Source organism: Leptodactylus fuscus, chromosome 4 (genome assembly GCF_031893055.1).
Source record: "Leptodactylus fuscus isolate aLepFus1 chromosome 4, aLepFus1.hap2, whole genome shotgun sequence".
Taxonomy (NCBI): Eukaryota; Metazoa; Chordata; class Amphibia; order Anura; family Leptodactylidae; genus Leptodactylus; species Leptodactylus fuscus.
Window position 1 is genome coordinate 30,509,281 of NC_134268.1, and position 18,648 is coordinate 30,527,928.

The 18,648-nt window shown below is 40.7% G+C and overlaps 1 protein-coding gene across 40 annotated transcripts in view; it reads right to left on the reverse strand.

Annotated features, from left to right (window-relative positions):
- Positions 1-18,648, reverse strand: part of RIMS2 (regulating synaptic membrane exocytosis 2) — a 478,194-nt gene that overhangs the window by 311,378 nt on the left and 148,168 nt on the right. For 2 of the 40 annotated variants that reach the window (XM_075270202.1, XM_075270199.1), the window contains exon 1: positions 13,493-14,066. The exons of 34 other annotated variants lie outside the window; for them this stretch is intronic. In XM_075270202.1, the coding sequence (XP_075126303.1) occupies positions 13,493-13,614 (122 nt within the window). In that variant the 5' untranslated portion in view covers positions 13,615-14,066. Of the gene's footprint in view, positions 1-13,492; positions 14,067-18,648 lie in introns of those variants that run through there. 4 more of the 40 variants (XM_075270217.1, XM_075270205.1, XM_075270218.1 and 1 more) reach the window with 3 other exon arrangements.

Below are 18,648 nucleotides of genomic sequence, written 5' to 3' on the forward strand. Positions count from 1 at the left end.
ATTACTATATAAATATATATATATATATATATATATATATATATATATATATATATTAGCTGGTACCCGCGACTTCGTCTGCGGTGATTGTAGAAGTGGGTATATACAGGTTTTCGTAGTGTGTATAAGGTATGGGATATGAAATGTAACTTTGTATCTTGTTTTTGCTGTATTTCAGAGAATACGTGAGACTTTTGTGTTGAAGGTAATTTGTATTTGAGCTGCTATATATACGGTGTTGTGAGAAACTTTACATAGTGACTTTGGGACAGAAGTATTTGAAGTTAACCCTTTCCGATGGCATTTTTTGATTTTCGTTTTTGACTCCCCTCCTTCTAAACCCCATAACTTTTTTATTTCTCCGCTCCCAGAGCCATATGAGGTCTTAATTTTTCCTGGGACAAATTTTTCTTCATGATGCCACCATTATTTATTCTATATAATGTACTGGGAAGCTGGGAAAAAATTCAGAATGGGGTGGATTTGAAGAAAAAATACATTTCTGCGACTTTCTTACGGGCTTTGGTTTTACGGCGTTCACTGTGCAACCAAAATGACATGTCCCCTGTATTCTGTGTTTCGTTACGATGCTGGGGATACGAAATTTATATGGTTTTATTTACATTTTGACCCCTTAAAAAAAATTCCAAAACTGTTAAAAAATTATTTTTTGAAAAGTCGCCATATTCCGACAGCCGTAACTTTTTTATACGTGCGTGTACGGGGATGTATAGGGCGTCTTTTTTTGCAGGACCGGGTGTACTTTGTAGTTCTACCATTTTCGGGAAATGTTATTGCTTTGATCACTTTTTATTCAAATTTTTATCAGAATCAAAACAGAGAAAAAAACGGCGGTTTGGCACATTTGACCATTTTCCCGCTACGGCGTTTACCGAACAGGAAAAATATTTGTATAGCTTTGTAGAGCGGGCGATTTCAGACGTGGGGATACCTAACATGTATGTGTTTCACAGTTTTTAAGTACTTTTATATGTGTTCTAGGGAAAGGGGGGTGATTTGAATTTTTAATCCTTTTTATTTTTATTTTTTTTTATATTTTTTTTAAACTTTTTTTTTTTTGCATTTATTAGACCTGCTAGGGGTATTGACATGGGTGGGCGGTGTCGCGGATTGTCAGAGCGGTGGGGGTCGGCAAACATGGCTGCTCCGGAGCGTTAAAGAGCGCCTCCTGGAGTATCGTCAAGGTGAGGGGCAAAGTGGTAAAGTATATGTATATGAGATTGTGTGGGGTTAGGGGCGAGGCTGCAGAGGGCAATATGAATTTTGTGGCTTGCTATGGTCCAAAGTGTGTGAGATTGCAGAGATGGTGGTGTGAGTTTGGGTTTTGTGGGGGTCCTGGCACAAACGTATGTGCGCTATTGTGACGAAAAGTAGCCTATTGTTTAATTGGTTGTATTAACTATGTTTGTGGAAAATTTCAGCCAAATCGGTGGAGCGGTTTTTCCGTGATTGAGGAACAAACATCCGAACATCCAAACATCCAAACACACAAACCCACAAACTCACAATTAATAGGATAATACTGCACTATTTATCCAATGTTCCATATTCCCAGGTCATATCCCATGGACATACACTCATAGATTACATCCAGTAATAAATAATAAGGTAACTCCCATACGTCACCTTTACTGCATGATCTCTTCCCAAATGTGGCGACTTACATAAACTTCCTGCCAGACTATTTTAGTAAATGAGAATATTTTAATAGAGACCATAAAAGTTATATATTATATACCCTAACCCATACTCTACTCCCTACTTTGCCTTTAACTTGTTGAGTATAATTTGGGTGGTGCACACCAGGGTGGGTGAAGAAGACCCCAGTGGTGAACTCCATTCACAAAAGATATGTGAGATAAAATTGTGAACCTTGGAGCAAAGATATTTCTGAACCTGGCACTAGTCATCTCAATGAAGCATGCTACAGTCACCTGAACAACAGATTGACATGGCTGATACCAGAGTACAATAGCTCACATTACCCTGCATGGTTCATGGAGTTATGGTAGATAATAGATTGGCATATTCTTTGAAATACAACTTTGACAATAGGTTTGTATGCTTGTCTGATAGTAATCATATGTGGTCCTGGATATGGAATGTTGATGACATCATAGCCAGAAGTAGGTTTATGCAAATTAAGGTCAACCTGATGACATCACAATGCATTCTCAACATTCTAGCCAATGTCTGGCCTGTAAGAGATCAGTTTTCACGGACCTTTGAAGAGGAAAGTGACTTTCTGTAGACACTGCTGTTGATATTGCTAGAACTCCTCTGTTGGGCTCAACATGGATTCTAGTAGAAAACAAAAATCTGAAATAACACCACCCAAGGAAGAAAGGAGTGCTGAGAAGAAAGATGTAGTCACTCCAAAAAGCAGGATAATAGAAAAGGAAGAAGATCCTGGAGAAGGATGTAGCCACCAAGTGAAGGAGACCTCACCACCTGAGAAGGAGCCAGGTACCAAACCTTCTTTTATGATGGGGCTACAAAAGTGCTGGACAAGAATTGCTGGGTATCTGAAAAATGCCAAAGATACCATAATGAGGAGAGGCAGAAATGTTGGGGTTATTGCTGGCCAAGGCAATACCCAAGTGGAGAAAACCAATAAAAGAAAAGCTTCTAATGAGACATCTGGAGAGACTGGACAAGAGAGCCTGCAGGACCAGTCCAGAAAAAGAACAAGGACCGAACATCAAGAATCACTTATGAGATCAAGTGAAAGCAGCGGCTCTTGTGAGAAGTCACCAGAGGGTCCTACTGCCTCAAAGGAAAGATCCAAGACAGAGACCACAACATCAAAGAGGAGAAGCACAAAAGGACAAGAGGAAAGGAAACGAAAGAGATCCAAGACAGAGAACAGCTCTGGAGGTATAAAAGATGAAGAACAAGCAGGACCCACTAAGAAGGTGAAAGCAGAAACTGAAGCTCATGGACCATCTGGGCAGGTGACTTGTGAGACAACATCGGATCCCGATACATCCACAGTGCCCTTAACCATGGATGCAAGAAACATCTCAAGAACACAAGACCTTCCTCTGTCTTCTCCTATATAATGCGCCCTCATTTCAGCCTTTCGATGTCACCGCATATGACTTTATTTATCGGACTTGACTTAACTACTGGATATGACTTCATCACTGGATATGACATTATTATCGGATATGACCTAATTACCTGATGTGACTATTACCGGATATGACTTTAACCACTGGACGTGACATTAACCTTCTACGTATCGGACATGACTTTACCATCATATGCCAAAGCCTTCTGATGCCGCCCTGTATGCTGTCCCTGCCGCTGAAGAAGATCCAAGCCGCCATATGTTCCACCATTTTGCTAACTTTAGCTGTCAATAAAGATCGGCCTGCCGCCAGTCACATGTGTTTCTTTATAATGATGTTTGGAAAGTTTACAAAACTATTTTACACTAGCTGGTACCCGCGACTTCGTCTGCGGTGATTGTAGCAGTGGGTATATACAGGTGCGGGTAGGGTTTTCGCACTGTGTATAAGGGATGGTTTATGAAATGTAACTTTGTATCTTGTTGTTTCTGTAATTCAGAGAATACGTGAGACTTTTGTGTTGAAGTTACTTTGTATTTGAGCTGCTATACGGTGTTGTGAGAAACTTTACATAGTGACTTTGGGACAGAAGTATTTGAAGTTAACCCTTTCCCGCCGATGGCATTTTTTGATTTTCGTTTTTGACTTCCCTCCTTCTAAACCCCATAACTTTTTTATTTCTCCGCTCCCAGAGCCATATGAGGTCTTAATTTTTCCTGGGACAAATTTTTCTTCATGATGCCACCATTATTTATTCTATATAATGTACTGGGAAGCAGGGAAAAAATTCAGAATGGGGTGGATTTGAAGAAAAAATACATTTCTGCGACTTTCTTACGGGTTTTGGTTTTACGGCGTTCACTGTGCAACCAAAATGATATGTCCCTTGTATTCTGTGTTTCGTTACGATTCCGGGGATACCAAATATATATGGTTTTATTTACATTTTGACCCCTTAAAAAAAATCCCAAGCTGTGTTAAAAAATTATTTTTTTGAAAAGTCGCCATATTCCGACAGCCGTAACTTTTTTATACGTGCGTGTACGGGAATGTATAGGGCGTCTTTTTTTCCGGGACCGGGTGTACTTTGTAGTTCTACCATTTTCGGAAAATGTTATTGCTTTGATCACTTTTTATTCAAATTTTTATCAGAATCAAAACAGAGAAAAAATGGCGGTTTGGCACTTTTGACATTTTTCCCGCTACGGCGTTTACCGAACAGGAAAAATATTTGTATAGCTTTGTAGAGCAGGCGATTTCGGACACGGGGATACCTAACATGTATGTGTTTCACATTTTTTAACTACTTTTATATGTGTTCTAGGGAAAGGGGGCTGATTTGAATTTAATCCATTTTTTTAAATATTTTTTTTTAACTTTTCTTTTTTGCATTTATTAGACCGCCTAGGGGTATTGACATGGGTGGGCGGTGTCGCGGATTGTCAGAGCGGTGGGGGTCGGCAAACATGGCTGCTCCGGAGCGTTAAAGAGAGCCTCCTGGAGTATCGTTAAGGTGAGGGGCAAAGTGGTAAAGTATATGTATATGTGATTGTGTGGGGTGAGGGGCGAGGCTGCAGAGGGCAATATGAATTTTGTGGCTTGCTATGGTCCAAAGTGTGTGAGATTGCAGAGATGGTGGTGTGAGTTTGGGTTTTGTGGGGGTCCTGGCACAATTGTGACGAAAAGTAGCCTATTGTTTAATCGGGTGTATTAACTATGTTTGTGGAAAATTTCAGCCAAATTGGTGGAGCGGTTTTTCCGTGATTGAGGAACAAACATCCAAACATCCAAACACACAAACCCACAAACTCACAAACTTTCACATTTACAGATATTATACAGGTTTACTACTTATACTCAACAAACTGTACAGAAAATGTAGATGACATCTTATAAGAGTAACTATAAAGCGCGGTGAAGTCAAGATATTTGCTATATTGCATGGAATTGCTGCACAACTATCACAATGTGATCACATTGCATATACATTCTGCCTAATAGATAGGATCAATGGTACGCACAGCACAGAGAGAGAACTAGATAGATACTGTGTGATTAAATATGTATGCAGAGAACCTCAAGATTATAGTAGTAAGTTATAGTAGTAATGTCATTCAACTCTGCACTGAAATTCAATGTATTGCCAAAGCAGCTTTCACCTATTCACATTGGGAGGTGCTGTCTGAATTTTTTTCTTCCTAGATAGTATAGGAAATAGATAGATAGATGATAGATAGATAGATAGATAGATAATAGATAGATAGATAGATAGATAGATAGATAGATAGATAGATAGAGAGATAGATAGATAGATAGATAGATAGATAGATAGATAGATAGATAGATAGATGGATAATAGATAGATGATAGATAGATAGATAGATAGATAGATAGATAGATAGATAATAGATAGATGATAGATAGATAGATAGATAGATAGATAGATAGATAGATAGATGGATAATAGATACATGATAGATAGATAGATAGATAATAGATAGATAGATAGATAGATAGATAGATAGATAGATAGATAGATAGATAGGAGATAGATGAATAATAGATAGATAGATAGGAGATAGATAGATAGATAGATAGATAGATAGATAGATAGATAGATAGGAGATAGATAGATAGATAGATAGATAGGAGATAGATAGATATGTATTAGATAAATGGACAGATAGATATTAGAAAGATTATTCAATATTAATTAAATAGATATACGTTAGACAGTATTAGATAGAAACTAATTACACACTCATTAAAAAATTATATTACAAATATTCACCACATACCCCTGACGCAATCGCAACATTTTTTTTTTAATATAAAATAGAAGTTACATTTTAATATTGAAAAATTGAGAAGTTGCAAAATTTAAAGAGGACCATTCACATTGTCTTGCACTCGCGGTTATATATACTGCTGGAATGCTGACATTTGCTGAACTCAGTGCGCTGTCAGCTTTGACTGTACGCGTCCGGGTGCTAGAGATATCGGTGCCATTAGATTCGGCACCGATATCCCATCACCTTCAGAAGGGCGGGCCAAAGTGCACAGTGTCATCACAGGGCGGTAAGGAACAACCCCCTCTGACAGTACCATACTATGGAAGAAGGTGGCTCAGTGGTTAGCACTGCAGCGCTGGAGTCCTGGGTTTAAATCCTGCCAAGAGCAACATCTGCAAGGAGTTTGTATGTTCTTCCCGTGTTTGTGTGGATTTCCTCCCATGCTATAAAGACATACTGATAGGAAAAAAAAAAGTACATTGTGATCCCTATATGGGGCTCACAATCTACATTAAAAAAATAAGTATGATACTATGGAAGTGTACGATGGTGCTAAGCAGTAAGATCCACCTTTCTGACAGTGGAGAGATATCAGTGCCGAAAGTAATAGCACTGATATCTCCTGCACAACGGCGCGTATTGGGAAATATGAATTCTCTGAAACTCTGAATTCAGCACAGTGTCAGCTTTCTAGTGGTATATAATACCGCGGGCGCCAGAGGACATGAAAGATCCTCCTTAAAAAAAAATAAAATCAATTGAAAAATGCATCATATATTTCTTTATTTAGCAATGTATGACTTTTTCAAACCTTTTCTGCAAATATCATACATACAAATAAATGATAGATAGATAGATAGATAGATAGATAGATAGATAGATAGATAGAGGGACAGATAGATAAAAGATAGATAGATAGATAGATAGAGGGACAGATAGATAAAAGATAGATAGATAGAGGGACAGATAGATAAAAGATAGATAGATAGATAGATAGATAGATAGATAGATAGATACTGTAGATAGATAGATAGATAGATAGATAGATAGATAGATAGATAGATAGATAGATAGACAGATAGATAAAAGATATAGATAGATGATAGATAGATAGATAGATAGATAGATAGATAGATAGATAGATAGATAGATAGATAGATAGGAGATAGATGGATAGATAGATAGATAGATAGATAGATAGATAGATAGATAGATAGGTAGATAGACAGAGGGACAGATAGATAGATGGTCACTCACTTTGTCCATAAACGCACAATCTGAGCAAAATGCTTTAAGTCATTTACAACTTGAAAAAAACAGCTAAAACAAAATCAATGTGACTTATGGAGGAATATGAACAAAAGTCATGTCTTCTGGTGATCACAGATAAATGGCCTCCCTTAGGACTTGCACAACTCCGCACTCATTGTGTGAAATACTGTGCCGTAAGATGGCAAAAGAGCAGTCTAGCATGCAGGATATAAACGAGTTCCAATAGTAGCTGCAAGCCAAGCCATAAAACCGGATTACTAGAGCAAACTGTAGTTTTGGAAGTATTAAATTAGTTTTCGCATCCACATCATAAAAAGTAATACACTTATTCAGCACAAGTCACAGGGACTTTCACAGAAATGGTAGCCATGTTCTCTAATAGGAGATGTAGTTATAGAGAGTAGAGGGGGAACAGTCACCCCAGGGCCCTGGTGCCTGAGGGGGCCCAAAGCACTTCTGACTGACCACAACTACAAATACAAATTATATTTTTCAGTGTCCAACTTTGTAAGGGGGCGTTCACACTACCGTCGGTGTCCGACAGGTAGTGTCCACTCCTAGTGTCCGTGCCAGATTTTGAGCGGACACTAGGAGCGGACACTACCTGTCGGACACCGACGGTAGTGTGAACGCTCCCTTACTATTTCACTCCATGCATCTTACATAAAAAAAACCTAAAATTTAAGTAATGTTTTAATTAAAAACATTTCACTGTTGTGTTCACAGCTCCTATGCAGGTCTACTTGTCACCATGCTAACAGACAGCATGCAATAACTGTATAGTCTGATCCTGCAGAGTAACAAATGCCTGCAGGGTCAGACTACATAGGGTGTGTTTGTAGTCTGTAACCATGGAGATGCTAACGTCTGTAAACACAAAACCATTGATTTGTTTTATGAGAATTATTTGTAACATTGTTTCATATTTTAATGTTATATAAAATGGAGTGCAGAAGAAAATATTGTGAAAATGCATAAAATCCGGACCCTTTCACATTGATGGCTCTGTGATAGGGTCCACACCATCACCCACATAGTACTAATAGCAGGTGTGTAGACATAGTGGGACTCGCCAGGTCACCCCATCAGCAATGCAATCATGGGGCGCTAATAGATTGTTTAGACGGCCGACTTTCTAACAAGGCCATTAAGACTGCACCCTCGAAAATCTTATTAGGTCCTATTTGCTTCCATCGGGATGACCTGCAATACCAGACACAGCCAATAGCGAGTAGTGGCATGGTTTCTCCAGGGAAAAAATAAATAATTAAATATATATAAATTATTATTATTATTTTTTTATTTCTTTTTTATTCTGGACCTAGACACCTTGCTTAAAGGGTTCTTCCAGGCTAAAAATATTAGGTATTCAGTGACATCTATGTCAGATTAGTGACGGTCCGACACCCTATACCCCCATCAATGAGCTGATAAATAGAAAACGGAACAGGGTGCAGACAGCTCTGTTCTCTGTGTAGTGGCCAGACCAGGTACTGCAGATCAACGCCCATTCATTTGACATGGAGAACAGCGCTGTCTGCTTCCTGTTTCACTATCAAATCAATGGGTGCGCTGTATGTCAGACCCCCACAGATCTGATATTAGTGACCTATCTTTAAGATAGGTCAACAATATGTTTAGCCAGGTAAACAATCTAGAAGTCACAAATAAAGATACATTAATGACAATAAATGGTTATAATTGGTGCATCCTGACGGCATCTGTCATGTGCTAATTGTTGGGACGTACCTATACTCCAATAGCGACAGTTTGGGTGCAACAAGGTGACATGTGCTTACCTCTGGGAGTACAGGTTTGGCCCAGGCACCCACAGTGATCTCTACTATGCTTTCCTGCTAATATCGTATACTCCAGCTCTGGATTGTTAATAAAGCAGCCACGTTTCTAAGTAGGACAAACATTCCATGGGAACAAGATGTTCATTTGTTTGTATTTTCTTTTTATGGAATGATTCCTCCCCCATAATGTGGATTTCCGTATGAATTCTGTGTGAATTATGGCCAGCAGGGGTAATTAGTGGTAAGAAGAAGTGAATATGAAGTAATTAGCACAATTCTATCCACAGGAAGCTGCACATTCAGTGCTATGTACTAGGAGTTTCCTCATCTTCCTCTTCGGCATATGGTTGACTTTTGATTGGTTTGGTTCTGAAAGGAAGCGAGGAGTGAGAATTGTTCCTTCAGATCTGCTAATGTCTTTTACTATTATATGTGAAGGATGTTGTTCGCTACGGGTTATCATTTCCAGAATTGTCAATACTAAGAAGGGAGAAAAAAATATAATAAAACAACAGCAATGAAATATAATATACCTTCTCTCTGGCCTGGAGAAGCTGTCAGATTGTCCGGTGTGCGATTGTGAATTATTCAATCGATCCCTTGAGAAGAATTTCTCCAATTTTAACTTTTTTTTTTTTCCTAGTTTCTTCAGAAATAACATCTAAGTCCTATTTGGTCTTCAGACTCATGTACGTCTTATAGATCTGAAACCTACCCCCAGGTATGGACTCCGAGGTACCGAGGATAGTCTGATGATCCCAAGGCACAATAATGGGTCTATAGGTCCAGTAGAAGTCCAGCCCACGAGGAGCCAACATTGGAGCCACTAAGCAGGGGCGGGCCCAAGCAGCAGAGGATTAGTAACAGTATTGGTCTTTACATGGACATCTCTTTACATTGCTATGACATTAATGCTAGTCTAATAGTCAGAAGCTACTAGCTGCCTTTAAGATGACAGTGTGCCTGTAACCTACTGGGTCCCTGCCCATACCGCATGAATGTCAGTCCAGGGTCTACTTCCTATGGGGTGATTCACAATTAATCTATGAGAACTTACTGAAAATATAACCTGTGTATACAATGGTAACCACCAAGTCATGTTCCTCACTACTATTCAACTTTCTACAAGTCATCCCTTCCCCTCGGTACAGAGGATTATGCAAAAATGGATCTTAAACAAAAAAATTAACACTCAGTTTTTGCAGAGATGGGTGATATGTATCCCAGAAACTGCAAGATTGTTTACTTGAGGTCCAGCAGAACAAACCTATCAGGACTTTCCTCTACCTCTGAGTAATGTCATAGGTCATCACCTCGGCTGAATCCTGCTGTAGAGAATAGTCATAGAAATAACCAAACTCCATCTAGTTGGCAATGGTGCCAAAAACAATCAAAATCAGTCTTCAAGATGCCCAATAGATCTCCAGATGACAGAACCTTTAAGCAGGATATAACATGGTAGGAACCCGGCCCATTTTGAGACAGAAACTGAATTTTTAGTTTGTGTCTACAGATACATGGTTGTACCTTTTGCAATAAAATAAACTTTAATACGATAGCGTATAAGCTGCAGCGTCTAAAACAAAATCTGATTTTTATCATACGTCTTTGTCCTCCTCCTTTCAACATACTCCATCACTTGTCGTAAAATGGAAAAATATTAGGATTGTACTGCAAGGGGAAAGACCAATGTGTTCCCATTTGCTACCTACGTCATCCATGAACTACTGACACTATCAGGAATATTTTGGGACATATTTGTATAGTGTGTGGATAGAGGCTGTCATCCAGATATCACCCCTTTAAGAGTTTACATCATACAAGGCAGAGAAAGACGCCTCCATTATTACAGTAGTACTTCTGCTTAAAGGGAATTTGTCATCTTATAGGGATGAGCTTTTTACTATTATATGACATGAATTTAGGACCGGGAGGGGGGTCTGGGTCCTGTATGGGGTGTAGTACTGCAGCAATCTTGCTATTTTTGCCATCCGACCCAACACTGTCCAGATCTGGTCCAACCAAGTGAAAGGGGCTAACTAAGGTTCCCTGCATAGCTGGTTAGCCAGGGCGCCCCATATTATAAGCCAGAGCTGTACCCTCTTATTCCCAGAGATCTCATCATAAAGTCATGGCATATCCTAGGGATGTACCATGTGAATACCCCTCTAAAAATGATTCTCAACCGGCTGTCCACAATAAATAAGACTACCGTCAATGACTCTCCATACATAATGCCATATATTAAGTATATATTTCATGAGGCTCCTCACACCGTAATACATGACCTGTAATCTGGGTGGCAGGGGCGGGGGCTACTTAAATACAGGGTTAAGTTACTGTCCTGAATTTTTGCTCCCTGTCAGGGAAAGCCTAGCTTTGGCTCGGATTAATAGATTCTCTTTTGCACAAGATCCGTCCCTTTATACGTCCCCTGTGCCTTACTTCGCTAGGTAGATTTAGATCCCCGTTCTGTGCAACGTGTTACTCTACATATTATAGGATATCCATTTCCGTGTTACTATCCCCTTGTGGAAAAAGCACTTTAAAGAAAAAACAATTCCCAATCAAAGGTGCTTAAGAATCCACGGGGCATCTAAGACCGATGTAAGGAGCAATACTAGTCCTGGAGCTGATGAGATATATGGACGTACTGTGAGATTTGCTCCTGTACATCCCCTACAGTCGGCGGTATTATAATAGGGCAGATAAATGTGTATGTCCCACACTCCCAGAATAAGAAGCAGACAGGTAATAAAGCATGGAAGCGTAGGCGTAGAGGTAACCTTCACCATTATAGCTCATCTATCTGCTATACACTATTATTTTCAAATTTCTCCTGTTTATTCCATTTTCTAGCTGGATCCTAATATCTAGATCAATCTAATGCAAAGAAATAGGAAAAAAAGAGGTCAAATCTAGACTGAGAGCAAAAGTCCAGCGCTGCTCAAAACGTTCAAGTAGCATTTAAGAAGGTGGGGTTCAAGACGGTAAAGATGTAGGGTAAGATGTGTCATAGATACATGAGTCGCATAGATAATACAGAGCGGGACTGGGCCAACGTGAACCATTCTGTGCACTAGACCACCAGGGAATATAAAATGGCTTCACTGGCTTAAGAGGCAAGACCATTTCCAAATATGTGCCCTAGACCACCAGGAAAATGGAAAAATAACCCTTTTATCACCTTAGACCACCTGAGAATATACATTTACCCCTTTTACTTGCCCTACACCCTCCAACTTATGACACCTGAAAGTTTACAACTAACCCTTGTACTTGCCCTGGACCACCAGGGAATGTAAAATTAACCCTTGAATTAAGCTGAGACTATCCGAGCCCAAGACCACTGAGAATTCGACTCAACAGGAGAAAACCATTCAATGCCCTAGACCACCAGGGAGTATAAAATGATTCCCTCTATGTCTTACGACACCAGGGAGTTTACAGTGAACCCTTTTACCGGTTCTAGACTGGCCAATGTACTGCTAATATAAATGTAACCCTTCTATTAATATAGAATTAACCATCAAGCACCAGAGATATCAAAATAACCAAAAAATGTAACTACAAATGACGACTTAGGGGGCCCATATTGCTTGGTATCCAGGGCCCCGCTTTCAGTAAAGGATGACACCAATGTAAGATGAAGCTTCGTAGAGATACTGTAGTTCGGACTCTCTATATACTAGGCACATGTCCATATGGACATGTGTACACCTACAATACATGCTCTCAGGCGACTGCAGGCAAATGTCACATTTTGCTGTGTATACATCTAGTTGTCGCCTCCTTAGGTCTGGAGAAAACCTCCATAGGATCAGTAATGGCATCCTCCATAGGGTATTATAAGCGGAGGATAATATTGCTGCGTCTTGCACGTAGCAGGAGCTGTCCAGCATCCCCAACTGCAAGTAATCCCTGCCTGCTGGTTATTAATGGGGATTGTATAGGGGCAGAGAGGGGACAGCCTTCAATACACATCATCCATCACTCCCGCACAGTAAAAAGTAGATCTCGTGAATACGCCGTTTATCGAATGCACCAAATCTCATCTGTTCGATAAATCTTGCGGGTCAATAGCGACGTTCCCTCTGTGTTTATTCTCTTGTCACCCCATTCAAACTGATTTATTTTAATGTAGACATGTGGGACGCTTTGGCTATAGGGATGCAGCAGAGCCGAGATTGTGATGAACATGCAATAGGACTGCAGGTAAACCTACTGCATTATCTGAATTCACCAGAGTTCAATGACAAATTCAGCTCTGCTACATGCTACCTCTGACTGTGGGGGGAAGGAGGGTTCTTCCATGGACTTCGGTTTCCTCCTACGCTCCAGAAACATACTTAAAGGTTAATTGGCTTCCTAGGAGAGCGGACGGTGCTGTGGAATAGGCTGGCGCCATATCTATAGGAGAGGGATGGAAATAAGACCTACATAGCTCTACCCTTCAAGGGTAATGAGCATTGCCATAGCCTTCATGCAGCAGGAAAAAAAAAACAAACTAAAATTGCCCATTATTTCCACATACCTGGAGTTGTTCAAGGTCTGGCCAAATAGATCATTCTGTAAAATGTTGGGAGGTGTGGGGAAAGCCTCGTGAAAATGAGAGAGGACGGTGTTGCAAAACTGGCGTAATGTATCAAACTGCATTTTCCTCTATAGGATCGCCGCCTGTCTATAAAGTCGCTGCTTGCACAGATGACGCCAAAAGTGGACATGCCAGTCAAGTTCCGTAGGCTTCCTGGACTCGATGAAAACTGTGCTTGAATGAGCAAGGGCTGAGGAGTAATGGTACAGTCATTATTCTCCGCAAGCAGTGCTGTAGAAGATTTAGCACCCGTGCGGCTGTCTCCCGACTGAAGCAGCACGGACTGGAGGCAGCGCAGAGCTGGATGGGCTTCCCCAGCACAAGTGTGAGGCTGAACGCCGAGGCTTCGCTCTACTCATATTCCTCTAAGCCTATTAAAAACACGCAGTGGAGAGATAGATGCTGTCGTCAGGAATTTCAGCACATCTGGCTGCCAGTAATAAAATCTCAGAAGTAATAAAAAAAAAAAAAATGAGGACGAGGCATCCTCGTACAGTTACTACTGTCTGTGAGAGAGGGAGGAAGATGAGGAATCCTTCACCACCTCCCATTCAAATGACTGCAGCCAATAGCAGGCCGGACTCATCCCATAGAGAGGGGGCTGCCATGGAGGAGGCGCTGAGGGGTTACCTGCCCCAGGACTCGCATGGAAACTGTGACTGTGCATATACATACTGAAAATACATCCATCCATCCATCTATCTATCCATCTATCTATTTCCTATCTATCTATCTCTCCTATCCATCTATCTATCTATCTATCTATCTATCTATCTATCTATCATCTATCTATCTATCTATCTATCTATCTATCTATCTATCTATCTATCTATCTCTCCTATCCATCTATCTATCTATCTATCTCCTATCTATCTATCTCTCCTATCCATCTATCTATCTATCTATCTATCTATCTCCTATCTATCTATCTATCTATCTATCTATCTATCTATCTATCTATCTATCTATCTCTCCTATCCATCTATCTCCTATCTATCTATCTATCTATCTATCTATCTATCTATCTATCTATCTATCTATCTCCTATCTATCTATCTATCTATCTATCTATCTATCTATCTATCTATCTATCTATCCTATCCATCTATCCATCTATCCATCTATCCATCTATCCATCTATCCATCTATCTATCTATCTATCTATCTATCTATCTATCTATCTATCTATCTATCCTATCTATCTATCTATCCATCCAATTCCATGATACCAGTCTCTGCCTACAAATATTAGACTACTCCCCTGTATCCTGCTCCATTTACAACAACACAAATTGATATCGCATCCACAAATGCAGAATATTCTGACGCAATTAACCCTCAAACTGCTGAAAAAATCCCTTCAGAGCCGGCGGCAGGACTGTATCCTATTGTGCTCCGTCAGCATAAAAGCACTTGTGCATGTGCCTGCCACAGGACAAGCAATGGGTTAAGAAAGGCATTAACATCCCCGCTGATCCGGCTGCCCTGGGATTGGCACGGGGTCTGTTTAATACACATTTTGGAGGCAGTGATAGTAAACAGGGCAGAATCAGCGATTACACACTGACCGCTGGCACGGATAATGCCGGGCCTTTACTGTACAGCTCTGCTACTATGCACAAACACAACTGACCGTCAATTTTTTTTTTTTTTTTTTTTTTTTTTTTGGAGGGGGGTTAATTTCCTGTCTTGCAACTGAATCCCAGTTGCCCAACTCTTTTAAGGCGGATTACCGGCGCTGAGAAAGGATCCCTGCCCAGGATGGAGAAGCCATTTTAACAAATAATTCTCATTTGTGTAGTGTGTTCCTCTAATGCTCTATAGCTGTAGGCAGGGAGCAGCGCGGCCCCGCGTTCTCCCTGGTGTGTAAACGGCTATATCTTGCGCAAGATAATGGGAGATTCAGCAAATTACGCTTTTAATGTCTTCTTCCCCCCTGTTCAATTAAAATGAGCAGCATCCCTCCCATTCCCCAACGTTGTTCTTTTATGCAACCGCAATCTAATGAAAGGACAATCATCTATTTTAAGAACACATGGGGAGAAGGGGGGGTAAAAAAAAAAAAGTCAGTCATTCCAGCCCAGTCAGATGCGATTCTCTGCATTGACATGACACAGCCTGCAGTATTTGTGCAATGTTTAATAGCTACCAGCAGCCATAATAATCCTCATCCAACTCCTGGTATAGCGGCGTGGCGGAGAGGAAGGGCTGCGCGGAAACTTTCCCACGAAAACGCAGAAATCACGATTTTACGGCAAAATCCAGGGAGTTGTGAGAGGAGAGCTGGAGGCGTACAGACACGCAGCAATCTCCGTCCCCCTCCCAGCGGCCTGAGGAGAAAAACAGCAGACCGCAGGAAAATAATGAGAGCGTACATTTGTGAACTACACCTGACTAAGCAACCGTAAGACGGAGAGCCAGGAAGAGCAGTCATTCATACGAGGAGCGCTGGCTGCCCGCTCGCTCGCTCGCTCGCCCTGCTATAAGATTGCAGTCTGTGCAGCCCAATTATTATTACTCCGCCACATCTATTGCAGTCGTAGTCATTGCTTCCCTAGATGAGGCCCCAGGTAACACCGACGGAAACTGGTTCAAAGGGAAAGGAGCGCAGCGGCCTAAAACAACGATTAGAGCGACTTTACATAAATGAATAGTGCAGGTGAATACAAGAAACTTTGTCACGTATATACTAAAGAAATCTGTGTCCCTTATTAGGATGAACCCTCTACTGAGCTCACCTACAGAAGTCTATGGAAGGGGGATGCTGTCAAAAAATGTATTGTCCCCCCCATCCTGTGTAGTGATAGGTAGAGAGTTATCTTAAAGATATAGCAGTGTCAGAAGAGCCTCCTCCTCCCCCTCTCCTCTCCATAGACCTCTATGTAAAAAATGGAGAAGGAAACATATTTCTTTAATAAGATATATTACAAAATGTCGTATATTCACCTGCACTATTCATTTATTAGAAGTGGTTTTGTAATTGGAGGTACGCTTTAAGGACAGGTTTCTTAACTGGTCACTAACTTTCAGACAATTTAGTCTCATTTAATACACCAGGTGATTCTGGACAAAAATGTAATAAAATGTAATTGTTTTTTTGCCTGAAAAAAACCTCTCTAAAGTTCCTACCACTAGGTGTCTCCCTTCTAGCTAATTTACAGTTCCTTTACTGTTGCTAGGCTAGTTTAGTCTCCATAGATACGAGGTAATAGTGAATGGTAGTGGGAGGGTCTGATCTCTTCACACAGTGAAGAGGGAGGGGACGATTCTCCTCAAAGACTCCACATGCCTGCAAACTGCTCTGTGCAAAGGTCTGATGATTCTGCACATCTTACGGCTTACAATGTAAGAAATGTCTTCTACACCCTAAGTGACTGACTGCTTCACCCCAAGTGTGAGAAGGAGCTATCGTAGGGCCTTCCTCCCAACCACGATCAGGCTACATAATCTACATCAGACCAAGTGAAAATCACTCTGCACAGAGAACTAAGTGACCCTGAAGTCTTCCTTCTTTTGTCTCTTATTTGCTATGGACTCCTAGTATATATTCTTTTTCTCAGCTTATGTGTGTCTACGTCTGTAATATATTACTGTGTATCATCTTGTATCTGTATTACTATGCTGCTGTAACATACTGAAATTTCCCCACTGTGGGACTATTAAAGGATTATCTTATCTTATCAGGCTGTGTAGAGACACAGCCTATTGATAAAAGGAGTGTCAATTTATTCATTCATTTCCAGGAGGAATAACAGAAGAACTGCACAATGCAATAGGTGCTCCAACCTTATCATAACATGGGAAGTACAAGTATTTCCTAAAATAGACTTGTCAGGAAAGACTTGCCTGAGCAATGGGCGGTCAGATACCAGGTGCTCCGCTGTCAGAAACTGCTGGCTGCCCAGTACAGAAGGCAGAAGTGGTTTCCATCATCCCGGTCCTGGTGAGCATGTGACAGACCACACGATCATCAGGACGCTGCTAGTAGGAGAAAACAGCTAGGAAAAAATATTACTGCAATCTAAATGGTCACGGCAGCAAACGTAACTGTGATTAACCCATTATCAGCCGCAACCTCATGTGAGCTACTGTTCACCCTCAGTTGTTACCAGCCTCCATCTATTTTGGATTTATTTTAGGACTGGTAATCAGGGGGAAAATGAAATGCAACCGTACTGTATAAATACAATCTGGAGTTTGGAGCATTCCCCTCGGGTATCTGCTCTTTTGGACGGAGATAAAAGTCAGACTTGCAGCAGTTTTGCTCTGTCCAAAAAATAAGGATACACGATGGACAGCAACAAATCCATTTTTTGTTTTGTTTTGTTGTTTTCTTTAGGCATCGAGGCCTATGGAAAGCAAACACAAGCGGATTACCAATAGATGGCAATGCATTTGTGTCTGTTTTGCAATCCATTTTCCCTCTTCAGTCTCCTCTGTGCATGCTCAGAATGAAGAAGGGAAAAAAAACCCGGATCTGTCAAAAGCAGGAACTAACGGGTAGTTTTTGATGGATACCCATTGACTAATCCTTCAAAAAAGACGGATAATGGTAACCATTTCTAACTTCTTTTTTTTTTGGTTGTTTTTACCAATTCATTGATTTCTTTATACAGATTCTCAATGGGAGGATACCAGGCACAGATGCGAACATAACATAAGCAATACTTCAATACTCCTCCACCCCGTCCCTGCTTAGTAAGGACTACAAGTATCACAGAGCATGCCCACAACACTCTCCCCTAGAATTTACAAGATCATCTTCCGACTTTGTTATCATAAATGGTCAAACTGGCCAGAATTCAATGCATTGTATTTTAAAAATGTTGGCGTTTTCTGCCTGAAAATCCTCCGCAATTTCCTACCACTAGGTGTCTCCCTTCTTGCTAATTTGCAATTCACTCCTTGTTAGTAGGGAAGTTCTGTCTTTAGAAACCAGCAGGCCCAAGAGAGAGGAACACAGTGAGTGGAGAGGGAGGTCTCTCTTCATGGCCTCTACAGGTTTCCACATAGCTTTCCCTGCCTGTACACTGCACTGAGAGAAGTGATTGTAGGGAGAGTCTATCTACTTCTGACTGGCGTCTTGTGTTACTGCT